This window comes from Epinephelus fuscoguttatus, linkage group LG5, assembly GCF_011397635.1.
Source record: "Epinephelus fuscoguttatus linkage group LG5, E.fuscoguttatus.final_Chr_v1".
NCBI lineage: Eukaryota > Metazoa > Chordata > Actinopteri > Perciformes > Serranidae > Epinephelus > Epinephelus fuscoguttatus.
This window is the reverse complement of record NC_064756.1, coordinates 10,775,241-10,792,569: the sequence shown is the minus strand read 5'-3', so window position 1 is coordinate 10,792,569 and position 17,329 is coordinate 10,775,241. Positions and strand designations below refer to the sequence as shown.

Genomic DNA, 17,329 nt, shown 5'->3' with positions numbered 1-17,329 from the left:
CTTCTCCGAAGTGACACCGTGGATCCTCGGGGTGAATAGGTAAGATCTGGGGATGGTTAAGTGACGGTTTATGTGGATACAGAAAAGGACACCTGTAGATTGTCTCATCGGACCCTGAAGCTGTCCTGATGGCACCAAATAGATGGTAAGCGGTTTATTTGTTTGTTTAAATTCAGCCATTTATGGCCTCATAATAATCATTTATTTAAAAAGATTAAATCAACTGCTCTCTCGCAGGTGTCATTGGTGTAATTGATAATCCAATAGTGAAGAAAATTCACTATCTTGGACACCCTGGAAGGACAATGCAACATATTGCTCCAAATTTCAGAGGGGCGCTATGGGAGTCCAATCATCCATGTATGCCCATAATTAAAAGCAGACCCACTTTAACGACACTGCCCTTTTATAACTTTCTGTTATGGGTCCTCCTCGGTGTTTTGACGTTCCCTTGTTGTGTCCGCTGTTTAATATTCAAAGTGGGGGTCCTGGGGCCTTGGAACTGCGACCCTGTTTACTACAGGGCGCTGCCCGCTGCGGCCGCCAGGCTCGCTGTAAGCAGGATAAACGGAGACTTAAATCTGGATCTGGGCTTGAAAATGGACTTTGTCATCCTCCAGGAGCCCTGTGAAACCTCCAGAGCTCTCACTGCGTTTATTTACTATGAGAAGATGGCGAATGCGTTTGTGGGCCCCACCAATCCGGGATACTGTGTTGCAGCCTCTCTACTGGCCAAGAACTGGGATAAAGCCATCTTCTCTTACGGCTGTGTCAACTATGAGCTGGACCGAGTCATTGGATACCCGACTTTTGCCAGGACGGTGCCGTTTCCCACTGAGGTGCTGTTCACCGTGTTGAGACACTTCAGGTGGGCCAGTGTTGTGGTGGTCTCGTCCAATGAGGATATTTGGAGGGACACTGCAGGGAGAGTTGCCACAGCTCTCAGGCACACTGGGCTTCCTGTTGGGCTGGTTACGTCTATTGGTCTGAATGAGACGGAGGTAGAGAGCACGCTGAGGAAGATCCAGGACGCAGGAGAGATCAGGGGTGAGTATAAGAGCTACATTACAGTAATAAAATGTAAGATTACGATATGTACATTAAAGTGATACTAGAGGATCATAATGAATCTGCTATTAAAAAAGTGGATTTATAGAAATAGAGCTGACCCTATCCATTAAGCAATACAAGCAGTTGCTCATAGGGGCCCCTCACGAAACAATAACAAAATAAAAACTGAACTTCTTATCATATCTTTCACTCCAATCTTACACATAAAGACAGGTGAGATTCAGCTCCATGTATCAACATCAACCAAACGGCCATGAGTGGGACCATTTATGGAGTTGGAGGGGGATTAGCAAGTACTGTATTTACTGTAGTGTATTTAAATATACAGTTACAGAAGTCCCACTGTGGGCTTAAACAATTTTTTTACAAGTCAATTTTTACAAGACAGGAGGGAGGGGGATCAAATCTTGCTTAGGCCCCCCAAGCAGGGCCTGGAAATAGATGTTGTAACACTGGTAATATAAAAACATGTATAACACACACACTGCGGTGTGTTGCAGCGGGCCTACAGGTTCTGATTTGACAACCAGTCCCCGCAAAGGTAAAAGACAACAGCACATGAAAGGTTAAAAGCTTATTTTATTATGTCAATATATCAAAACCAAATGGAGAAAATCTATTAATGAAGTCCTCTACTCTCAACTAATAAGGGTCAGTATCAGAGGAAGGGGGAGTCCCAGGTCAAGGGTCGCGGTGCCACAGGTTTCTTGCTTCTTCAGTCCTTTCACAAATCAACACACTTGGTGCAGTCCTCTCAGCCTCCAGGAAACCAACTCTGCTTTTGTCAGCAGCATTGCAGATGGACTCTTGCCTCCACAGAGAGAGCACAACCAGAATGAGAGAGGAGTTTCACTAATTAAACAGACTTCTCATGCAAACCAGACCTGCACAGAGAAAGCACCAACAGAATGAGAGACAGCAGTGTTTGCGGCACAGGCTTAAACAACCTCAGTGTGAAGAGGCACATTCAAACACACCTGCCTTCAATCAGACCCAAATTCACAGCCATTAGCTCACAGCTAAGTCCCTCCATCTTCAACCAGTGTGGAGGCAGGTCAGTGTGACACTGAATGATACAGTTACCCTTTACACATGCATAGCAGATATTACATCACAGGTGAACAACTTGCAGAGCTGCAAAATATCAAACCATCAGCTGTCCCGATTTTCTCCACCAGGATTTTTCTCACATTCAAGTTGTACACATGCCATCCAGCAGGCTAATCGCTCCACTAATGATCAGGAAGCCATTTTGACACTGCAGATTTCACTTTGAGTGAACTGGAGGCAGCGACATAATTTGTTTTAAACTGTAATGAATTCCATTTGGAGAGTTTTTGTGCCTTTACTACAGAGCTGGCAGGAAAGAGGGATGAGGGGTAAAGGTTAAATTACAGAGCACTTCAACTTCTCATTTTTAACTTTTAATTAATTGTTGGTTTAATTTAAGCATTCAGCCAGTTTGCATCCTCTTAAACTGAACTTTTAGCAAGATATGAAATAAGATTTTGTGTCCACAGAAGCATCTGTCTGATACTGCAACTGAATACATTTACTCTTTTGACTCAGTAATGTAGGTTTGCTGTAAATGTTTATCATACAGTCATTATGATACTGAGTTCAGTCATCTAGCAAAACCACTCTATGTTTTTATCCTTGTCTGTCCCAGTCATCATCATGTGCATGCACTCAGTCCTGTTCGGAGGAGAGCAGCAGGCCACATTTCTCCTCAAAGCACAGAAAATGGGTCTGACTACGGGGAAGTACGTGTACATACCCTACGACACCCTCCACTACAGCGTGCCCTACACCAACGTCTCCTACTTCCCGCTGCAAAACAACAGCAGGCTGAGGGAGGCCTATGACGCTGTGCTCACGATCACCGTGGCCTCTGACCCTTTGTCCTTCAATGAGGCGTTCGCTGCTGCAAAGAGGAGCGAGGAAATGACGATAGCCACGCAGCCAGAGCAGGTAAAAACCAAGTCTGACTTAAAACTCACATGTCTATATGTACAATGAAAAGTTATTGGTTGGTGTAATTGTCACGACTCCAGTGTAAGAGATGGGAAGCTAAACAGTCCTCATTGTGTGCAAAAGAAATGCAGATGCTCAGCCAAAACTAATATGAGTCAGTGTGAACTAAACAAACCAAGCAGTTGTCTTCCAAAAGTACATACTTTTTCTTTTTAATCAAATGTACTCATTCTGTTTTCATCCCTCTGTCCCTGCTCCACAAGAAAAGACAGTATTATATGATCTGCAATTAGCAAAAAGTGTTCATCAGGGTGATTTAGAGAGGGTGATTTACAATGATTGAAATATTACACTAACACATCATGTCTCTTCTTGTGCCCCTTGCAGGTTAACCCACTATTTGGGACCATCTACAACAGCATCTACCTGCTGGCAAAGTCCATCCACAATGCCAGGAAAGCAGGCATGCGGCTGTCAGGCTCAAACCTTGCATACTTCACAAAGAACACAACCTTCACCGGCTTCAACCAGAAGGTCAAAGTGGACACTGCTGGAGACGTTAAGACCAACTACATCATCCTGGACTCTGACAACAGGGGCAGCCAGCTGTACCAGACCCATGTGGTGGATCTAACATCTGGAGTGCTTCGTTTCGCTGGGAGGTCGATTCATTTTCCAGGAGGATCACCCCCGCCGTCTGATTCCAGCTGCTGGTTTGACAAGACGGCTGTCTGCACGGGAGGTTAGCAGGAGGTCATATTTGTGTGTGAATACAGACGCACAATGGATATGTGTGAATGTGTTTGCTCAAGTCTAACCATTTGAGTCTGTTGTCATCCTCAGGTGTGGAGGTCACCTACATCATAGTAGTGTTTGCTGTCATCTTCATTCTGGCTGTGGGAGGGCTCGTTATAAGTCTATATATCAGGTACAGCCTGTAAACAGATTCATCTCCTTGTGTGTTTCTCTCCTGTACGTCCCCTTTTCTTCTTTCCCAACTATTTTAAGTAGAGGGATTTTTGTATCAGATAACATGCATTCAGATATACTCTATGGTGCGATGTGCACAATAATAGTTGTTCTGTGTAAATGTCTCATCTTGTTCATCAGCTGTCTTCACTCTGAAGATGATCTCTGAGATCATTTTAGGTAACCCACTACCACTGGTTGAACTGATTTCCTTATCTTTTCTAAACTTCACTGGCAGGAGGAGACTCCAACAAATCCAGCTGGTCAAAGGTCCCAATCGGATCCTCCTGACCTTAGAGGATCTCACTTTTATCAATCCTCAGCTTAGTAAAAAGGTAAGCATTGGCATCGTCTCCGAGTCATTATCATGACATTTAACTTTAGCACATGTCAGTTCACCATATAACAAAGGTGTTCGATGTCACACAGAAAATCACTTTAGAGGATCTGAGCGAGTCCAAGAGCGCTATAGAGGAGAAATCTGCAGAACGCTCACACTCTGTCAACAGCATGCTGACTGCAACTCATGAGTCCACCAACGTAGCTGTATACGAGGTACGTAACCCTGAAAGAGTCATTGCACTTGTTGCTTCTGCCTGTATGCATACACAATAATCAAAAAGTAGCAGGTATGTAAGTAAGGGAGGGAAGGACGTCCTTGTGAAGCACATGTCTGGGCCCTTTATTCTAATGGTACTAAACAAAACATCATGATATTTTCCAGAAAGTACGAATCCATTTTTTATTACATTAGATTGAATGCGTAATTTTTGTTTTTAAGTTTATTTTTGGGGGTTAGGTTGAAGTTAGGTTGAATCTTTTGTTTAAGGAAAGAGCGCAATTTACTGTTTGGCTAAAGTTAGAGTAAGGTTTTGTGTACATATTTCTTTAACTCTCTTGTTTCTGTTCAATCTATATGGTCCAAATGTTTTTGTTTCTAATTCAGACATGTCTTCTTTTTTTAATAAACAAATCTACGTTTTCTGTAAGATTTGAGGTGATCAGGGAATGGTGATGAGGTAATCATAACAGTAGGCTACCTCCCAGATACTCACGTAAAAATTGTGTTGCAGTGGATGAACAGGCAGCAATAAAATGATTATTGAAATTAAAAACTAAATGATATATGCAACAGCTTTATAGCTCTTTTAGAAAGTAAAGCCATACATCCTGAAACTGCACGTACAATAGAAGACAAAGTTCAAAACAAAGGTTTGACCCCACTGTAACAAAATGGCTTCTCCTTCAGGGCGACTGGGTGTGGCTAAAGAAATTTGAGGAGGGGCAATTCAAAGAAGTGAAGCAGAGCACAACCAAGATTTTTACAAAGGTAGAGCAACATGTCTTGACCCGTTAAAAACTGTTAAAAGTACATTGTACATCGATTTCCATTAATGATAAATAGGATGTCTTAATAAACCCTCAGTTCCTCCATCCTTCCGTCAACTTGTTTATCTTATTCCTCAGATGAAAGACCTGAGAAACGAGAACGTGAATCCGTTCCTCGGCTTCTTTTTGGACTGCTCAATGTTTGCGGTGGTGACGGAGCACTGCTCTCGGGGCAGTCTACAGGACCTGCTAAGGAACGAGGACGTCAAATTAGACTGGATGTTCAAGTCCTCGCTCGTGCTCGACCTCATCAAGGTGACCACTGATCTACTGAAGCCGCACAACATAACATGAATTATCCACTGGGTGTTACCAATATCCCCATTGGCACATTGATGTTTCCTGTATGATTAACCACACCGTTGAACATACTGTGCTTCCAGGGTATGAAATACCTTCACCACAGAGATTTCCCCCACGGCAGACTAAAATCTCGTAACTGTGTGGTAGACGGGCGTTTTGTCCTCAAGATTACTGACTACGGCTTCAATGAGTTGCTGGAGTCTCAGAAAGCTGTTATAGAAGAACCTCCACCTGAAGGTACCTTCAACTCTGGAAAAAAAATGTGTCTTCATGACTATCCAACATACAATGTTTTAAGTGTGGTTTTCAACTAAAGATAAAGGTTTTAACTTGTGTTCAGGATCACACACACACACACATGCAAAGCTATTGATTATGATGGTAATGACTGGGATCATGTTCCCCCCCCCTAAATTTCAATCTCGTCTCTTTTTCACTCAGATTTATTTTGGACAGCTCCAGAGTTTTTGAGGGACCTTGCAAGCTCACGTAAAGGCACCTATAAGGGAGACGTGTACAGCTTTTCTATCATCCTTCAAGAGGTGGTGGTCAGAGGGCCACCTTACTGCATGCTGGGCCTACCGCCCGAGGGTGCGTATCATGATGTCACCAATATTTACAACATTTTGATGTGACGTTTGATTGACGTGTCCCACATCTGCCTCCTCTCCAGAGATCATCCGTAAGGTGAAGAAGCCTCCTCCCATGTGTCGCCCCACTGTGGCCCCAGACCAGGCTCCTTTGGAGTGCATCCAACTGATGAAGCAGTGTTGGAGTGAGCTGCCGGACCGCAGGCCAAATTTCGATGAGATCTTTGACAGGGTACATTTTTGGAGACTCCCGTGTGACCTTACAGTTCTCATCTCACTCTAATAACCTAGTTTAAATAATATTTTACATATCATTTGATGTGAGTCTGTATTTTTTTATGAGTAGTTCAAGCTCATCAACAAGGGTAAGAAGACTAACATCATCGACTCCATGCTGAGGATGCTGGAGCAGTACAGCTCCAACCTGGAGGACCTCATCAGAGAGAGAACAGAGGAGCTGGAGGTGGAAAAACAGAGGACAGAAAAACTACTGTCAGAGATGCTCCCACCGTGAGTTTGCACACACAAAAACAACAAAATCTATTAATTTAGTCACATTTATCCAATAAACTTCTCGGCTATCTGCTTCCTGTAACGTTTCTGCTTCTCCATATGCAGTTCTGTGGCTGAGGCCCTGAAGACTGGTGCCACAGTGGAGCCAGAGTACTTTGACCAGGTGACAATCTACTTCAGTGACATTGTGGGTTTCACTACCATCTCCTCGCTCAGTGATCCCATCGAGGTGGTCGACCTCCTCAATGACCTCTACTCTCTGTTCGACGCCGTGCTCTGTAACCACGATGTCTACAAGGTAAGAGAACATGCTTAATGTTAGTAATAATAATAATGTTTGCATTGAGAGACCAAAGTAAAATTAAAATGGATTGTTCTGAATTCAAAAAATGTTATGTCTCCAAGATGACGCTTAATTTTGACATGTTAGTCAGCAGTATGTTTCTACAGTACACAGAAACACACAGTGATGTGCCCATAACTGTATAAATTCATTGACATTATTTAGGTGGAGACCATTGGTGATGCTTACATGGTAGCATCGGGTCTTCCCAAGAGAAATGGCAACAAGCACGCTGCCGAGATTGCCAACATGTCTCTGAACATCCTCAGCTCAGTAGGAACCTTTCATATGCGGCACATGCCAGGCGTGCCCGTCAGGATACGCATAGGAATCCACTCAGGTAAGATGATGCAAAATCTGCATCACACTTTTTACATTATTAACATTCAGCTTCAGTTGAACAGATGTGCAGCTCTTTGCAGATGATAAAAAATATATATATTTCACCACAGGTATCAGTGATTTTCTATTAATATTTGTCCGAGTGACCAAAAGTGTCTAATAGCTTGTACATTCTGAGATTATACTGATCAGTTCTAATGTTTTACTGTCAGTGACAGTGCTGATGTATGCTGGGAAAGACTGTGGCTACTGATCTTGTACTGGGAATATGTCCTACTGAGCTTAACTTCCTTCCTCAGGCTTTAACCCCTAACCCTTAACCCAAAGTTTAAGGTCCTAACCCTTAACCCTAGGGTTGAGGGTAAGGGGTTAGGACCAGATTAGACGAAATTGTTTTTTATTTTGTTTTTCTTGTCAAGCATGACGGGACTACAACTGCATTTTATGGTGAAACCTGGTGCTGTAGAATGACAAAAAAATAACCTTGTGACCACACTAAGTAGATTGTATATACACTCATGACAGGCCAACACAGTTACAGCCTGGGTATTAAATTAGACTTTGTAATGTTTTTAGTCTCACTCAGTGCTGGACAAACTCTGGTCTTGGGCTTGACTTGTTTAGTTGGCCTTTTAGACTTGTGCACTGCTACAACACAGCAGACAGTCAAGCGCATATGAATGATTGATCGATGTGTCTGATGCAGTCCCCACACAGTACGTCAGATCACTGTTATTCTTGTATTTTCAGGGCCCTGTGTTGCGGGAGTCGTAGGTCTGACCATGCCTCGGTACTGCCTTTTTGGAGACACTGTCAACACTGCCTCTCGTATGGAATCCACTGGGCTGCGTGAGTTTCCTGCACACACACATACCCACCACATTTTGCTGTGTTGTTTCGTGTTTGCTTTAGGTTAATGTCTCTGTCTTCTCTTTGTCCCTCAGCTTACAGAATCCATGTAAATATGAGCACTGTGAAGATCCTCCATTCTCTTAACGAGGGTTATAAAATAGAAGTCAGAGGCAAGACAGAACTGAAGGTAACAGTCTACAATAATATAACTGCAGTATTACTTAATTAAAAACAATTACTATTCTACGACAGGCAACGACACACAGCTGTCCAAATAATCATTAGACAATGTAATTATAATCATAAACAAACTTAACCGATTGCCAAGTGGTGTTGCCATACCACAGAGGAACATGGCTCACAGGCGTATTCAACCAACATTAATGTCGTTATGATGTTATATTTGTCAGATAGCTCATGTGAAGTCTGAGAAAAGTGTCAGTCATGTTGCACTGCATGTGTAATTTATGTAGATAGAAGTAACTTTCATTTCCTGCATATTTTTATGGTATTTTTAAGGTTATATTTGCTCAGGATAAATATTTTGAAGTGTTTTCCAGACCTCCCGGGAGATTTGGTTCACCCCCAAATGTTGACTCCATGGCTAAAGCCTTGAAATGAGACACATGTTTTAGAGGAGACAGTCTCAAGTTCGTTTATTCTATTTTTTTTTTTTTTTCAGGGTAAAGGTATTGAGGAGACATACTGGCTTGTAGGAAAAACGGACTTTACAAAGCCTTTGCCAAAACCACCTGAGATCAAACCAGGGTAAGAGCTTCAAACTGTTTTGTACTGTTGAATCCTAAGATAGTAACTAAATTTGTATAACTTCTTTAATATGTAGTGATTTTGAGAGTTGGACCAGAAATTATCACCTGTTCTCATAGTTTACTTTGCAGATGTGTTTAAAGTACTGTTAGTGTTGTCAACATGTAACTGCCGCCTGCCACTGATACACTTTCGACTCATGCAAATCACAACTGTCTGAACTTCAGGGAAGACAATCACGGGCTGAGCCCTGAGGATATAGCTGCGTACAAGAGAAAGAAAGCCGAGAAAAAGGCTTGACCTTCTTAGTCCAAACACAGGAGGTAGAGACCTGCATGGCAGCTGGTGTTGTGTTGTGGACGTGTTGCCGTGGCTGTCAGTTTGATGTGACCAAATGTGACCTCTGAGTTTGACCTCTCTCAGTGATTCCTGCTCTGTGATCTACTCGTCTCATTAATCTCCTGATCTTATCACCTTCTACATCTTCTTAAGAAGATTGGGGAAAGCCCTCTTTGTTTAGTTCATTCACTTTTACTGCAGCTGGCTGGCACAATTTCATAATTAGCTCTTGTTTATTTTACTGTAGTTGTGGCAGCATTTGGTTTGCTTTATGTGTGCTTTGTAGCATGCTGTGATTGTAATCTCATGTATCTGAATACTAGAGGTCTGCTTAAATATAAATGTCCTTGTGAAATAAAATCCTGGTCTTAATTTCACCCTTTGTACTTACTAGGGACAACTGGCAGGAAATGGTGACTGAGGAGATCAAGGACATTTTTCGCAAGGCCCACAGGCAGGTGGACAAAAAGCTCTGAACGTGAAGAGGGTGAAAGATGTGACAGAAGCTAAACCAGAGGAGAGAAAGAGAGAAGGACACATCCAGAGCTGGGGGCAGGCAGAGGACAGAAAACACCACCCAGCCTCTCACTGTGGCTTAATGCAGACTTGTTTAAGAGGATTGTACATCGACTGGCTAATCTGCCTGCAGCCAGCGCAGCAGAACACCAAAGTGCTAATGTAATGAGAGTCTTCGCATTACCTGCCTACGTACCTGCAGCCAGCAGCACAGGGAAGCTGCACCGCTCCTTAATGATGGATGCATTCATTCACTCTTCTCTGCACTCACCGGCCACTGAGTGGTCACGTATTTCAGGGCAACCAGAGGTTCACACATCGGAAGATTGAACGCCCCAAACGCCTATTTCAAAATGAAATGTTATCTTTTTGGTGGTAATGTCTGTTTTTAGTTTGCCTTGATAGAGCTGTGGGGCCGATGATGTTACTTAGCTATGGCTGAATATTATATGTTATTAGCCCTCGGAAGTCAGAGGCAAAGGCTGCTATTGTATATAATTATCACCACTTTTATGTTTACCACTTTTATCTCTACTCTGTTAGAGCACACCGACAGGGAAAAAACAGTCCATTTGAGCCCATTTATACAAAGTATATATATAAATATATATATTTTTGAGCTGTCACCCTTTTGTTTACATTAATAAAAGGGTGACAGCACTAGGAAAGCCATGACAATACAGTTTTAAGGTCATTTAATGAAATATGTTGCTGTTTCCAAAGTGCACAGTGACTTTTGAGGCAATCTTTTCAACAGTTTAGCATTTTAACAACTTCAAATATCATTTCTTTTCCATCATCACAAGTTTACAACCCCTCTTTAGTGTGTCAACATGAGGACACGATCTCTCACACAGCAATTTTATCTGTCACACCAATAGCTTCCTCGGAAAAAGAATTTTACTTTGTTATGTCTAAGTATCTTTTGTACACAATTCTATCGAGCAAACTGTGTGTACAACCCTAAATACATCTGGAAGTGTTACAGCTGGTCTCTAAACAGCTTATGTTGCACTTTATTAATGTTCTACTGTTGTATATTTAGAGACTTTGGTGTCCCTCACAGATTCATAATGTGTCTGAGAGCTGAAGAGCCCCATCTTGTGTTCAAATTAAGACATTTTCTAAAGAGCATTATACTAAGGTCACTGCTGTTTATTAAAAAAGACCTGTAAGCACGAGGGAATACTTGAGAGCACACACTAAAGATAATAAAACTAAACAGATAATCATATTGCCATGCGTTATTTGATGGAAGTGTATTTGTGAAAATATTGTTTTGAACTAAATCCCAAATTTGAAGTCACCTCTCAACCAAACCAAGCAATTTCTATATTTTTTAATAACATTTAGAACTAATCCCCTGCATCTCATCATCTTGATATTGACTATAGGAGCAGCTTCATTGATGCTTGGTGTGCAAAACAACAGCAGAGTCAGTCAGAAACATGTATATTGTGTAATTTATATGTTGTTATTTGTCTTGTATATTATTGTTGCAATGTTAAGTATAAGTCGTATGTAAATATGACATCATTAAGTAATTAAATCATTTATTTGTAACACCTTCATTGTCTGGCCCTCCTTACAGAGTGGGGGGGGGGGCTGCCCCTTGTTTCTAGGCGACCATAGACAAAATTGGTCATAGAGTCATCCATTTTACTATCCTGTGATGGAGAGAGACCACTAGAAAAAATCTAACAGGTTAGTGCTGTAGGACATTACAGTATGAGGCTATACTGTTAGCATGACATTAGCTTTAATCATCTGGAAGGTGAGGGTTTGTTAAAATGGAGGGGTTGGGATACTTTGAGCCAAAAGGCCCGTGGGACTTTGAGCCAGTGTGTCACTTATGATTATGATTAAAGTATTATTTCACTGTAATTCTACATTGCAATGCTACATTTTGTCATTGAAATGATGTGACATTTGGAATTTTAGACCAAAAACCATCATGCCACGTTTCTATAAACAGAAGACAGCCAGGGCTTTAATTCCTCTTGTGGATTTGGACAGAGCAGTAGGAGAAATACTGAGTGGAAAGTCCATACAAGCCAGATGGCAAGATCGACAAGATGACTTAAGATGATACTTGGATATAAAACAGCTAGGAGAAGATTAGAAGAAGAGGGTATAACATTTAACCTCTTGTTGCTCAGGTTACCCCTCAACGGGGGCAAGTTGAGCCAAGTAACCACTGCTTTAGGAAAATTCAAATTTTCCAAAAAAAAAACTGTTTGTGTTAGATCCAAAGTGATTATTGCCAGGGATGCACCACGTTCTCAAATATATGTACATGTTTTAGTTGGAGATATTACCGCCATCCCCATCTCATCCCCTCTCCCCTAACCAGTGCTTTTCCTCTTTGCAACCAAAGGGTGGCACTACATCTCTTACACTGGAATCCATAAGGCCTTTTCTCACAAAGGGACTGCATCACTTTTTAAAAGAGAGATAAGTATACAAGACCAGGTTCTTTGACAGATGTTTGTGACAATATGTGACAATATGTGGAAAAAAAAGACCTTAAGATAATTCTTAAGCTGAATGAAAGGCACCTTTGAAACTACAGATTTTTATTGGCTGTGCTCAAATTGCAGGAGATTCCCGCTCACCATGGGAACCCTGCCCTCCAGTTTTTGCCCCGCAGAGTCTGCTCTGTTTGGGATGTCTCAACGAGCCTGGCTTTATCATATAGGCCACTGAGAGTAAGTGAATGAACCATGAAATTCTCTGGATAGTTATCAACAGGAGATTAGCAATAACCTCTACATTCCAGACCTGGGAGAATTGTTTGACCTCCAGCCGACTGGAAAGATTGTTATCCTTTCCCTTTGAGACGTTAACTCTAGCGAGCTCACATTCTTCTGTTCAGCACTCCAGAGGACTGTTTCAACTGTGTCTGGATGGTGTTCAGACATGCTTTGCAAAAATAGGACACACATAAAGATTCTTTGTTATTTTTTTATTGAAAAATGAACACATTATTACATAATCTCACAATTCAACAGCTTCTTTGTGGAAAAAAAACCCTACAGCAACAAAATGGCACAGTATGGTTGGTGAGCATAAATTAAGCACCAAACGTTCAGTGCATACTGGATGCAAAAAAATTTAACAACTGAGCATGTGAAGGGATGGAGTGAAGCAAAGCTTTAAGACAATGTTGTGCAAGGATCTTTTTTTTCTTTAAACATTAAAGATGATACAAGAAAACGCACATGGACCATCAAAAGCAAGGTATTAAGAAAACCTGCTTAATATAAGCATGTTGTCTGCCGTCTGTTTGTGGAGATCTCAAATGATGTACGTTTTTGTAACTGAAAACATTATTCAATGCAAGGGGGCTTAAGGCTGAGACCTAACATTTCTATAGAGTGTTCCCTGGGAAGGTTTAGTGTGTCTAAAAAACAGCGAGCTCAGTCCACAGGTCGTGTATTGGAATGTGCTCATGAGGTAACAGTCAGACCAAAAATACACACAGATTCCTGCCATTTTTTCACAAAGAATAAAACTATCCACCACAATTCACAACATTATAGCTCATCACGCATCTTGTCTCCTTTAGGTCTAACAACTCTGCCGATGTAGAGGATGGAGTTGGTCTTGTTGTCCTTAACCAGGAAAATAAAGGGGTGATCTACGTAGAAAAGTTGGGGGTTCCTCAGCTTCTCGGAGCCGTAGATGCTGGTGTCAAATGGATTTCCGCCCACGTCCAGCTCAAAAGCTGACGCATGGAAGACGTTGGAAAGGTAGAGTTCCTTCTTTCCAGAGATGTTGGATAGGTCCGCCTTGGCTTTGTCCACAGCCTCTGTCAGGCCGAGCTCAGCCAGATGTTTCTAGAAAAGACAAAGAATTGCTCAATTCAAAGGAATGTTGACTAGTTTTTACTTCTATAATGCAACTTTATTGTTATAACAATAGGTCCATCAAATTGCCACCATTTACCTGCAGGTTGTGGCTGACTTCCAGTGCGATTTTGGGGAGGGAAATAGCCACGGCCCTGTTCTCCAGCTTGCTGATCCAGGTGTCCACCTGCTTCCTAGTCAGGAGTTTCTCCAAGCGGTCTAGGGGCTCCAGGTGGTAGGGCATGATAAAGATCATAGAGGCCTGCTTCTGGCCCAGAGGCATGTTCAGCACAAAGATCCGGTTCTCTTTATCCTCGTAGAAGTCATACAGACCTACAAAGTGCAGACAAATTGAATGTCTTGTTTGCATTCTTGTCGGCTGAAAGAATTTTGAAGACATTATAAGATAATATCAGAAGTAGAGGCGATGGAGAAACTCACCTGTGCGATGCATCATTGGAACTGCAATGGTGAATGAGCGGGTAACCAGGAAACCACGTTTGTCCACCATTTTGTCATGGAATTTCTCATCCCAGTGAGCTACAGGAAAAAACACATTCGACACAGTTGACACATCTGCACCATATTTTGGCATCTCCATGTGTCACAACAATCAGAAAAGAAAAAGAAATATGAATAAAAGAAACTATTTTTACTCACGCTTGAAGAACATAGCATTGACAATCATGGCTCCATCTGGGTTCTGCACATCCTTGGTGATCTCAGGCAGCTTGCCATCTGTAGACTTGGCTGCCCACTCGTTGATGGAGTTTACCGCACTCCTCTTGTCTCGGAAGTTTATTTTCGAGTGGTCGTAGTTGTAGTGCTTCTTGCTGCTTTTCACAAACTCATCAGCGAAAGAGACAGAGCTGGGGCCGTAGAGACGGTTGTTGATCTTCCAGGTGGTGTTGCGTTTCTTGGCATCGCTCACCTGGGAAGAAGCAACGTATAAACAGTGACAAATGAGCAATGTGTAGAAAGCGCTGAATGTCTAGTTTGAAGCTGGCTCCACTTGTGATACCAGAATACAATAATGAAGGTTGCATAACAAAGACTCATATACAGTATATTGTTGCACTTACTTCAGTGAGCAGCTCGGACAGGCCTGCATGCAGATGCTCATCCTTCAGTTTGTCAACACTGAGGACGGTTTTGACCTGGGAGGCAGTGGAGGCCTTAGCACCAAGAGCCACCATGCCCAGAGAGGAGGCCACCACCACAGGAGAGATCAGGATATTCTCTGTATCCTTCTCCTTTGCCATGTTGTGGTAGAGGCTGAATTAACAAAGACAAGAAAGATTATTTGCTTGTGTTCCTAAGAGGAAAAATGCAACAAAGAATGCTTAAGCAAAACCTAGTGCACCGTTATAATATACACTAAATTATATATAAAGATGTCTGACCTGAAGGCCAGGTTGGCGCTGTTATCAGCCAGCGTGGTGGCATGGCTGCTCAGCTTCTTGTCCTCTGCACAGGCAACGAGGCCCAGCAGACAAAGAGCTACGACATTTGTCATCCACATCCTGTCTGTCTCCAAAAGCAGCTGCTGCAGCCTGTGCAAAAGGAACAAAAGACAAATATCTGGGTTAACATCTCTTAATTTGAGTTGGTTACTTGAGGTCTACAATAAAACAATGTATTGAGTTTGAGATGGAAGACACACGTCTCCTCAGAGGGAGTTTGTGGGATGAATGGATACTCAAAGGTGTTCTCATTTATCACAATTATATATCTTAAAATCAAAATGCAATGACACAGACTATGATTGGGATGTGGCACAAGAGGGCTGGCTCAGCCCACACAGTAGCTTGGGAACGCCTCCACTTCCAGGCAGACACGTTCCTTGCCACGTAAGCAGCAGCTTAGGCCTAGCTGTGCAGTTGGAGCCACTGTCCACACAGAGTGACGTTCTGTGCTGACTCCACACTAAAACATGATCTCTCTCTCCTCTCCACATTTATTGTAATCAATGAAAACTGTTACACGTCTGCACTTTGACGTCTTTAACGATTTCTTTTGAGCCAGAAGAAGTCAGGATCAGAAATCACAGCACTTCACTGTATAGACATGCAGTCTTCAGTTCTTTCACATGCTCTCTGCAGCAGCCATTTTTTTTCTCAGAGGAAGGGCGTTGCCTGCAGGCTATATCTAACTCATCTCATAACTTGTTCAGACAAAAAAAAACAATGCACAAAGCTGTGATTAACCCGCTGCAGCAGCATCTCATAACGTGTTTATCATCCACCTCCACAATTCTGAGTGCAGAGATATGTTGTCTGCCTCTCTGTATTTGCATATTTGTGATGTAACAGAAATGATTTTGCATCATCATTGGATACCTTGAGATGTTTTGAGGTCTGTCATTTTCATTCTGAAAGACAAGAGGTGTACGTAGTAATAGATGTATGTAATAATCTCTACAGAGCAGGCAGTAAAACAGTATACAGGCTCAGATGCAGACATATTCTGATTTGTCTAATATCTACATTTTATATCCTACTTTTCAGCCTTTGGACTAACAACATTTCAGTTAAAGTTATGATGCAAGTTAGTCATCCATTGGCTGTTGTGACCCAAAAGAATACTTTTATCTGGTCAGCTGTGCCACAAATGGGCAGCACTGATTTCTAGAGTACAGATTTTAACCTCTCTTCATCAAATAGAGATGGACTAAAGCCAGATTGGGTGCATACAGTAGTTTCCTTCATTGCATTGCACCTAATGCATTTCAATGGACCTTAAATAAGTGTCATGCAAGAAGCAAAAAGCTTCAGTATCAACATGCTGGGATAAGATGCACGAAAACTTTTCTTTTTACATTTCAGATAAACTTTAATATTCTATGTGCAGGTCAGACAGCCAGAGAGGAAGAAGAGATTTGAAGAGAAAGGGTTAAAGTCGAACAAAAGCTGCACTGTTACTTTAAACCATAAAAACAAAGCACCCCATTCTCCCTCTGCATTCCTCTCTGAAAACAAAGGCAGCTATCTTTTAATCCTTACCTGGTGAGGATTTGCAGGGTCTCTCTTCTAAGTTGTGTCCTGTGGATAGTGTAGCTGTAACACACTTCTCCTGCTTTTTATATCCTGTGAGAGAACTTTCTAGAAGTGGGAATAGGATATTAAAACGAGGGCGTATGTGAGTCCTCAGGAAGCTGGGAGCTGGGACGTCCCCCTTGAAACCACAGGCTGGAATGAGAGGGGTCGGCTGAAGTGAACTGCTAAGCTCTGATCTGGGCTCAGTTTTCAAGTTTTCCTTCCTGTGGTTGCAGACAGAATTGCAGAGAACATCTGACTCTGGATCAGTCTTAGCTGCTGAGGAGCACAAAGTTCAGGTTCTGCTCTGCTTTCTGACTCAATTTCTAACACTGGTTTCATCACATGAAAAATATGTGTTTAATATGAATTGAATCAACCTTATGCATTAAAAGATGTGGTGTGTAACAGTGTTCATGAAGTTGTTGTAACTTGGACTGTATGAGCCTCTGTGGGCCACAACTCTTCTGCAATCTC

The 17,329-nt window shown here is 42.1% G+C and overlaps 2 protein-coding genes across 3 annotated transcripts; one reads left to right on the top strand and one right to left on the bottom strand.

Annotated features, from left to right (window-relative positions):
- The first annotated feature begins 305 nt into the window (after positions 1-305).
- gucy2f (guanylate cyclase 2F, retinal) lies at positions 306-10,600 on the top strand. The gene is made up of 18 exons (XM_049577107.1): positions 306-1,047; positions 2,741-3,042; positions 3,433-3,787; positions 3,889-3,973; positions 4,253-4,349; positions 4,444-4,569; positions 5,264-5,344; positions 5,482-5,658; positions 5,787-5,943; positions 6,148-6,297; positions 6,380-6,528; positions 6,643-6,806; positions 6,915-7,107; positions 7,318-7,492; positions 8,245-8,343; positions 8,439-8,533; positions 9,029-9,114; positions 9,848-10,600. Exons 1-18 carry the CDS (start codon positions 306-308, stop codon positions 9,927-9,929), a joined length of 3,315 nt encoding a protein of 1,104 aa, XP_049433064.1. The 3' UTR covers positions 9,930-10,600.
- A 2,319-nt stretch (positions 10,601-12,919) lies between these two features.
- On the bottom strand, positions 12,920-16,973 carry serpinh1b (serpin peptidase inhibitor, clade H (heat shock protein 47), member 1b). 2 transcript variants are annotated; one of them, XM_049577109.1, is made up of 8 exons: positions 16,820-16,929; positions 16,157-16,188; positions 15,221-15,370; positions 14,900-15,092; positions 14,478-14,748; positions 14,259-14,357; positions 13,918-14,150; positions 12,920-13,808 (listed from the first exon to the last, which is right to left on the bottom strand). In XM_049577109.1, exons 3-8 carry the CDS (start codon positions 15,337-15,339, stop codon positions 13,506-13,508), a joined length of 1,218 nt encoding a protein of 405 aa, XP_049433066.1. In that variant the 5' UTR covers positions 15,340-15,370; positions 16,157-16,188; positions 16,820-16,929; the 3' UTR covers positions 12,920-13,505. The 2 variants fall into 2 exon arrangements, with proteins under 2 accessions (XP_049433066.1, XP_049433065.1); XM_049577108.1 differs by lacking the exon at positions 16,157-16,188 and having other exon boundaries at positions 16,820-16,973.
- Positions 16,974-17,329: the final 356 nt, after the last annotated feature.